Raw genomic sequence first — 9,348 nt, 5'->3', positions numbered from 1 at the left:
TGAGAAAGAGCGAGTCAGAGTGGAATATCTGCCTTACTAGGAGCTCGGCTGCGCAATGTGTCGTTTATTCTGAGCAGCGGCGGAGGTTAGTGGCCACCTGGCGACCGAGCTCAGTAGCTATTTCGAAACAGAGTTTATACCTGAAGACAGGTGCAATCCATTTCATGATTCATGAGAGAGTCACTTTTAACTGAAGCCATCCCATGAATTGCACAAGGTAAGAAAAATCGATAGGCGTAGTCAAGCAAATGTAGAGAAGTTTGCAAAATACAATTTGACAGAAAAGTAACGGAAGTGTGTTGAAATGATAATAAAAAATAGAAAAAAATGAGTATCTGCACAAAATATTCAGTTTATGCATTAAGACGTTTTCCCCCAATTTTAAGCATGTTGCTTTTTATTATGACAGATTCAGTCTTTTATCTTTGCTATTATGTGGAAAGACTACCGAAATTCGGTTATATTAAGCTTCCACATATATTTACACATGTGCACGTTTAGTTATTATATGGCAATATTAAAAATATTATTTACAAACTTCAGCAGCCTTTTCACAGAGTGCTGGGAATTCTTTTTCTTTTAAAAATTAGCTTACTTGGTTAGTTATTAGAAGAAAAAATGCAATATTGTTTTATATAGACAGAACCCATTTAATTTTTATATTAGTTTTACCATTGTAGCAGTTCTTAAATTTTAGAAACGATGAAAGGTATAAAAAGTTTGTGTATTTCACATTTTAGGTGAGAAACTATTAATAACCATTTTTTTGAGTATTCATATACAGTTTGGGGTTTTAACAGTGAAAGGTGCCTAATTTCCATAGTCTTTTTGTGTTCCAGCTCAAAATACCTGTAGACTAAAAGCTGACATATATTGATTTGTTCAAAAACTATTTTGTAGAACACATTACATTTATAAAGTGGCTGGCAGAGGTTCTTCCTTTTTTAAATTTATGCTATATATAATGGACTAACTAAAATTTCTTCAGTATGAGTGAATGTGGGCAGATGTGTGTGCATGTGTGCTGTGGGATAAGCATTGCCTCACTGCAACATATAGCCATGCAGATTAAAATGTGCGTGTCTAGGTAAAATGTAATCATTATAGACCAAATTTCAGTGTTGTTATATAAGGTGTTTCGCTAATCTTGTATCTAAACATGTAAGCGCAGTTTTATTAGTAAATTTAAGATGGCTGAAAGTGTGCTTCTTTGTGATTGTACAGAAATAAAAATGTATTTGCTTGCATAAACAGTTGTAACAATGTTATTCTAACCAATAATTGGTGAAATCTGCTTTATTTTCAGTGTAATACACATCCTGAACCCCAGACCATTACCCAGCTCCATCATGCCAGCAGATATTGCAGTAAGGATTTGTCTTGCTCATTCACCTCCTTTGAGCTTCCTAAGCTCCTTTGACAATTGCAGGAGGAGAAATCGAGTCAATACGTTTAAACCACTTAGACCTTGCATCTCTTTGAAAAGCTCCTCTGAAGAAAAAAGCACACAATGGCAGGGCCCTAAGACCAAACCAAAGAAACAAGTGGTGTTTGCAGATACAAAGGGTCTCTCACTTACTTCAGTGCATGTGTTCTCCAAATTTGAAGAAAATCCTGTGTCAGACCTGCAGTTTGATTTCACAGACTTGGAGGATGCAACTGCTGGCCTAAAATTTAATGAAGAAAAAAGCCTGGTGTTGGATTTTCCTCAGCCCTCAGCAGATTACTTAGAGTTCAGAAATCATTTAAAGAAGAATCTTGTTGCCCTTGAAAACTGCTCCCTCCAAGAACGCTCTCTTTCAGGTACTGTAAAAGTTAAGAACGTAAATTTTGAAAAACAAGTCCTGGTCCGGATAACCTTTGACACATGGAAGACCTTCTCAGACATCGAATGTACTTTTATGAACAATATTTACGGCTGTTCTGATGTGGACACATTTTCTTTTGCTATTGATCTGCCCAGTTTTATCCCACCCCATGAGAGGACTGAATTCTGCATTTGCTTCAAAACCAATGAACAAACACATTGGGACAACAATGAGGGGCAAAACTTCAGACTTGTACATACCGAGTGGAAAGCCGATGGTAGTCAGGCTCCAGCATCTACTAATAATGCATCATCTAAAGGATACAGAAGTCATGCTAAAACCCAGGAGGTCGAATTTGATCAGTTTGGGAGTCCAAGGACGTCCACGGGACTGTTCCCTGAATGGCAGAGCTGGGGTAGAATTGAGAGTAGTACACCGTATTGGTGACTTACTTCTAGTCACTAATTCAGCATTAGGTACTGAAGAAATACACTGAGATAACTGTGCCAGCAGTGCATTGGCTACCAGACAAAAACACACTTTAAAATATTTAAGTTGTTGTCTCTGGAAACAATTTAAAGAACATTTCTATAAGTGGCCAGAATTGCTGCAGATAGATAAAAGACTGAATTACTTCAGACACCTATGTGATGAATTGTTATTTTATTGTTTTGTTTCTGTACCAGAGAGGGACTGACTTGTCTGAACCAGCTGTTGAAAATTAAGCTGCAAGAATGGAGAAAAAAATATGCCTGAGAAACCAAAGCCAAATTAAATTGTAACAATTATGCAACAGCAAATTAAAAATAATATTGCAGAAAAGTTAAATCGTATAAAAATGCTTAACTTTAAGTACGGAATCACAATCTATTTAGAACTGTCTGCATAAATCAACAGTAATTTAAAAAAATGCCTGCAAAATATTTGTAGCATTTGGGAAGAGGTAAAATTCTTATACACAGAAGCAATACTAAGCGGTGTTTGCAATTTATTTTTACTGTAATTCTGATTAAGGTTAAGCATTGCTTACATAATGCTAACAAATGAAAATGTACAGTAGATTTTATGTTCCTTATACATATCTGACAAGTGAAATCTAATCATTGTTGTTGGAAAACAGAGATTATTGTTCTCATTTAAGCACCTTAGTAAGAAGAAAGTGCCTTTTACTGTTAAAAGTATTTGGATGCCTGACTGCCCCTACTAAAATAATTCTCACTGCACTTATGCCTTCCGATTAAGTTATATATTTATTTTATTGTTAAATTAATGAGACAACCGTTGTTGATGGGTAATATGTAATGTGAATCAACTGAGTTTCTGGACGTCTCTGATTCAGTGGTAATAATTTTGCACTGTCTGAAAAGTACGCCTGTTAAAGTCCATAGATGTGAGTGACTGTTTTGAATGGTTGATTTATATTGTCCTTCATATTGAAGGTGATTAATTTTAGGGTACCAAAAAAACCAATTTAGTACTACCAAGAAAAATGGTCTTCTCCCATTTTCTCACTGAAGAAAGCGATTCATTAGAAAGTGGCTTCAACGTTTGCATGTCTTCATTGGCCTGCCTTCTCTATTACCGTATAGTACAGTAATGGCAAGTAATAAACAACTGTGTTATGATAATATATTTGCTGCTTTGTTGTTTTACTTGATTGCTTGAACTCTCTGAAGCAGATTTTTATACAGTGAGTACCTTTTTAAAGTGAAAATAGATGATTGAATGTGATTGAACGATTGTGAGCTGTAATGTCAAAAGGAAAAACGTGCATTGAACAAATCCTGGGGAAAAATGATGCAATACCAGAATATGAAATACGTTGTTACAATTCTGTTTGATTAACAGTTTCTGACCAGTGTTATTGGAAGATGAGTTAGATTGCAGTCGTATTTACAAGTAACCTTTTCTGTCTGTACAAGCAACTACTTTAAAAAGTGCAATGGAGAAGTGAATGTTAAGATATTTTTCTACTGTAAAATGCCTTTGTATAACAGAAATGTACTCTGTAATAAGTTTTCTTCATAAATAAATTTTTATATTGTAAAATGTGGTGTCTGGGTACTTTAAAAGATAATCATAATACAAATAAGTTAAATGTAGCACAGCTGTAGCAGAGGAATTTTACGTTTGCAAAATCTTCTTTTGTCTGTATGTTTTCTTTTTTTTTTCTTTCTTAGAAGTTTAGTTTTTCTCTCACATACTGTACCAAGGACGTGTATTTTGGATTAATTGACAAGTTTAACTTAGTGTCGTGTTATGTACATACCCTTGTCTGGGGCAGGTTGTGTAGTACTTGATAACTGCTGGGACCCTAATACCAGGTTCAGCAAGTAGATGGATAAAGCAGAAAAAAGTTATGTTAATATCTGAGTGAAGAAGAAAAAATAAGAACCTAAATTAGTACTCTATGAGGTCAATTTAGAGAGGTTCAGAGAATGGATCGCTTTATTTATTTACAGTATTTAATGTACAAAGTGTACATTTAAATCTACTGATGTTAAAGTAGGGCGGCACGGTGGCGCAGTGGTAGCGCTGCTGCCTCGCAGTTAGGAGACCTGGGTTCGCTTCCCGGGTCCTCCCTGCGTGGAGTTTGCATGTTCTCCCGTGTCTGCGTGGGTTTCCTCCGGGCGCTCCGGTTTCCTCCCACAATCCAAAGACATGCAGGTTAGGTGGACTGGCGTTTCTAAATTGGCCCTAGGGTGTGTTTGTGTGTGTCCTGCGGTGGGTTGGCACCCTGCCCAGGATTGGTTCCTGCCTTGTGCCCTGTGTTGGCTGGGATTGGCTCCAGCAGACCCCCATGACCCTGTATTCGGATTCAGCGGGTTAGAAAATGGATGGATGGATGGATGATGTTAAAGTGTGAGGCACCGAATTTGTGTTTGATTTGTGTTTACTCTTTTAAAACCATTTAGTCTCTTTCTTTAATATCTTCTAGTCATTCTGCTGTAGCTACAGAAGTTTGTATCACGATTGTCTTAGCCAGTTTGAATATCCACACTTTTGTGCACTTTAATGACCTTTGAACATTTTTGTTCATCTAATTCATAATAAGTTTCATCTTAGGAAAAAAGGGGTGCACCACATAGTGTACAGTGCAGCCCACTTCTAAAATATTTACAATATGTTAAATTAACATGCAGTAGATTTCAACCCCATAATATAATGTTTACTTAATAGCAAGAAGCACGTTGATGCAATGCCCAACCTGCATGACATGTGTCCTCTCTGGCACACAGAGTACAATACTTATGCCAGTGTCACACTTATCAGTTTTGGCTCTTACAAATGTACTTAACCACGACAATTTAAATAAGTGTGTTAAATAGACGTTTACTTATTTATATAAATATTGCATGGCTTTGACCTTTTTGGTTTTTCCTCTACTTGTGTATGTATACTTATTTTGAGGAGCAGTATATAAGAATTATAAACTGAACTGAGCCTGTTGAATTAGAGGGTTAATATCTTGGCAGCATGGGTGGCACGGTGGCACAGTGGTAGCGCTGCTGCCTCGCTGTTAGAAGACCCGGGTTCGCTTCCCAGGTCCTCCCTGTGTGGAGTTTGCATGTTCTCCCCGTGTCTGCGTGGGTTTCCTCCAGGCTCTCCGGTTTCCTCCCAGTGGATTGGCGATTCTAAATTGGCCCTAGTGTGTTTGTGTGTCCTGCGGTGGGATGGCACCCTGCCCAGGATTGGTTCCTGCCTTGTTGGCTGGGATTGTGACCCTGTGTTTGGATTCAGCGGGTTAGAAAATGGATGGATATCTTGGCAGCACTGTGGAAGGAGACTTGTACACTTGGTGAAAATGAACAGAAACACGTGGAGAACTTGCAAGTGCCACACAGATAGTTTAAAGCCCACAGTTTGGAGCTATAAGGAAATAGCGCCATACACTGAGCCACTGTACAGCCTTATAATCATGCAGTCCATTTACTTTTTAAGGTTAATAATGGGCATTACAAATAACCTCATCAGAACTATTTATAAACCCTGTGTATATTGGTTTAGAAGGAGCATAAAAAAAGGCAAGAGCTGATTAGTGTAGCTTCCACTCTTTAGACCTGGTTAAACTTTCTCCAGCCTATATACATACCCTTCATGTGATTCTCAGCTCATATCACTGCTTCTACAGTGCTTTTGTTGAGAAAGGGTGAGTCGCTGATATCCATGACCAGACTATCTCACATAGACAAACAAAACAGACAAAGGATTTTATGTAAACTAAAAGGTTTAAGCAGACGATTACTGCTCAGTTGCACTAATAAAGTATACATATTGTAGAAAGATAGGCACAACACTTGTCCTAGGAACCACCCATTTGAGTGTATAAATTGAAAAATTAAAATGAAGAAGACACATGGCTGGTTTCTACCACTTAAATGGACACTTGTTCCTTCAGTTAGGCTCATCTGCCAGTCTCTCTCCTCTCATACCATCCAGTAACACCAGCCTGGCCGTCTCTGGGGCTACTTACAGGCCGGGAATTGTGTTTCTTCAGCTGCACCAATGTTCTTCACATAGGTGATAGGTTCTCTCATTATGTGTAGCAGTTATAGTGTACCCCCATTTTTACGTTCATATAAAAGTTTGCCTTTAGAGAATACCTATGGCTGCAAATCAATATATCCACCCAGTCATTGATTTTTAAAACCCACTTTTTCTATTAAAAGGTCTCTGTGAGCCAGTCTGTTTTAGCTTCATCGGATTAAAAGCAGAAGTCCACCCTGTCAGGATTTCAGTCCAATGCTGGGTACAGTACCTCATACCAGAGAAGTTTTGAGTCACCAATTAACCTAGGCAGGCAATACGGTGAACTAAAGTGGCTAAACAAGATGGCTTCTCTTGGCACTGAGTGTGTACTTTCAACAATTATTAATAGTTCTGGCTTTGCCTCTGTATGACCTTCAGTTTCAACTTCAAGCCTTTTTTATGTTAATTTTTTTCTTGTTGGTTGAAAGCCCTGACATACTTTTCTGCCTTAACCAGTGTCCAGTTAATGAGACCCGTACAACAAAATGCAATGGATTTGGAAACTATGCAGACCTCTTCACCTTCTGCACACATTATTGTGTTGTGTTATACTGTAGATTTCAATTTCAATGGATACATTTTTGCCCATCAATCTACACTCAATAGTCCATAATGAAAAGTTAAAACATATATTTAGAAAGTTTTGGAAATGTATTAAAGATCAAAAACTGAAATATCTCATTCCTATAAGTATTCAGACCCCTAGTTCTGTACTTTGCAGAAACCCCTTTGGCAGCGATTACAGCTTCAAGTCTTCTTGAGTAAATCTCTACAAGCTTTATACACCAAATGTGAGCAGTTTATCCCATTCTCATTGGCAGATCATCTCAAGCTCCATTAGCTTGGAAAGAAATTGTCTGTAAACTGCCATCTTCTGGTTTCTTCACAGATGTTATAGGAAGTCATTTAAGTCTGGCCTTTGCCAGGGCCACTCAAAGACAGTCAGAAACTTGTCTAGAAACCACTCCATTGTTGTTTTGACTATATGCTTTCCGTCACTGTCATGCTAAAAAAGTAAAGTGTTGCCTCAGTCAGAGCCCTGAAGCAGATTTTCTTCAACAACCTCTCTGTATTTGGCTTCATTAATCCATTCCTCAATTCAGACCAGTCTGCTGGTTCCTGCCATTGAGAAGCACCCTCATGCATGACCATAGGGATGGTATTGTTAGTAATCTGTATTTCAGAAGTTTACTGTATCCTAATTTTGCACAAATAGAGTGTCATTACACTTATTGTGTGATTTTACCAAGCCCAGGAATCTGATTCTACTGTACAATCAGTTTTTTGGAAATTATGTTTGCCTTAGTTTTTGTAAAATTATTTGAGACATTTCCACTACCATTTTGAGTGCCACCATTTTCTTTCCAAAATCACTAGGACAGCTGACCTCATTGCTAGAGGCATGTCCTTAGTGGTTGTGACCCTTGGCTAACAATGCAAAGGTTGTCACACATGTCTGTCATAGGATCTCCTCATCGAGTTATGTAATGATCCTCCAGGATGAGAGGGGGAGCTCTCACTAACATTCGCTTCTCCTTCTATGCTTGCAGCACCAAGAAACCGCCTAGTGAAGGAATTTAGCCCCACCCCTTCCTGTCCTCCAGCTATATGAGCCCTGGCTGCCCAGAAGAAGGCGTCTTTTTGACCAGAATGACTCGCCGGTTAGAACTCCCAAACAAACAGACGCTAAATCACAGGCTAATGTTGAGCCTTTTTCTTTATTTGAAAGCTCGAAAGCAAGAAGCATAAACTCCAAGAGGCATTGATTTTTTTTTTTTGCTTTTCTGTTAAATTAAACAAGGATGTCCCACTTGGCATCCTCACTTTTATTTTTCCAGGACCTGTCATTCCTGTACCTGGCCACAAGGTCATGAAGAAGAAGTATTTCCTATCCATATTTGTCGATAATAGGACCCTATTTCAAACAGCCTCTCACTATTTTCAAAGGTTTTTTGGGTTTGAGTCACATTTAGTTTTAACTCGTTTTAACTTTGGTTGTGGTATTAATTGACTTCCTTGTTTTGACTATTTTGTTCAGTTTTTGGTCAATATTCCTGGTCACTGTCATAAAGTAGCATGTCTAGCATAGCAGGTATTGTGCAGGTGAAGACCAATTTTGGTCTTATAATACCAGACCATGGTTCTCCTCATGCTCTCTGAGTCCTTTAGATGCTGTTTGTCAAATTCCAAGTGAGTTAGAGAGTCTACAATAAATGCTTGATTAATGGATTGCTGCTGAGATGCTCTGTTAGAGTAACCATTGAGTTCTTAGGTCCTTCTTGCACAGTTAGTCATTTTGGCCAGATGGCCAGCTCTATAGGAAGAGTCCTGGTGGTTCCAAACATCTTCCATTTCACAATTATTGAGATCACGGTGTCCATGGGAACACTCAAAGCTTGAGAACTGGTTTTGTACCCTTTCCCTGATTAATGCCGGATTGCAATTTGATCTTTGAGGTCTATGGAAGGTTTCTTGGCCATCTTGACTTGGTTTTTGTCCCGACATGTAATGTGAATTGCAGGACCTTATACAGTGGAACCTCGAGATACGATCACCTCTGTATACGAGAAATTCAAGATAAGAGGAAAGTATGGGAGAAAAATTTGGATCTAAATACGAGCATTGGCTCACGTAAAGATCCACGAGCCGGGCTGTGGGTATGTGTGACGCGTTTCCCAATCCACCTTGATTCGGGGATTCACCCAAGCTGACGCTGCCAGCCCATCAGCTCACTCAGTGTTCTTTGTTCTCCCGTAGTGTGAAGATCTACGCGTTTGTGCGCTTGTGATTTCATTGTTTCGCTGTAGCAGTTCGCCGTATAAGCGTATCCAAAAATATCGCGGACAAGCAGACAGAGAATAAGAGACGATTGCCCTCAAGAGGAGAGAGAGAGAGAGAGAGAGAGGTGCGTGCGAGCGAGCGATAAAGTGAGAGAGATAAGGAGAGAGAGAGACGCGCACGAGAGAGAAGAACCATCAGCTCAGTTATGATCACATGATGCTCAGCAGAC

The 9,348-nt window shown here is 38.8% G+C and overlaps 1 protein-coding gene across 1 annotated transcript; it reads left to right on the top strand.

Annotated features, from left to right (window-relative positions):
• Positions 1-58: 58 nt before the first annotated feature.
• ppp1r3cb (protein phosphatase 1, regulatory subunit 3Cb) lies at positions 59-3,590 on the top strand. The gene is made up of 2 exons (XM_039771971.1): positions 59-217; positions 1,307-3,590. Exons 1-2 carry the CDS (start codon positions 204-206, stop codon positions 2,253-2,255), a joined length of 963 nt encoding a protein of 320 aa, XP_039627905.1. The 5' UTR covers positions 59-203; the 3' UTR covers positions 2,256-3,590.
• Positions 3,591-9,348: the final 5,758 nt, after the last annotated feature.

Source organism: Polypterus senegalus, chromosome 1, assembly GCF_016835505.1.
Source record: "Polypterus senegalus isolate Bchr_013 chromosome 1, ASM1683550v1, whole genome shotgun sequence".
NCBI classification, from domain to species: domain Eukaryota; kingdom Metazoa; phylum Chordata; class Cladistia; order Polypteriformes; family Polypteridae; genus Polypterus; species Polypterus senegalus.
Note: the sequence above shows the minus strand (reverse complement) of the source record. Positions and strands in the feature narration are given on the sequence as shown.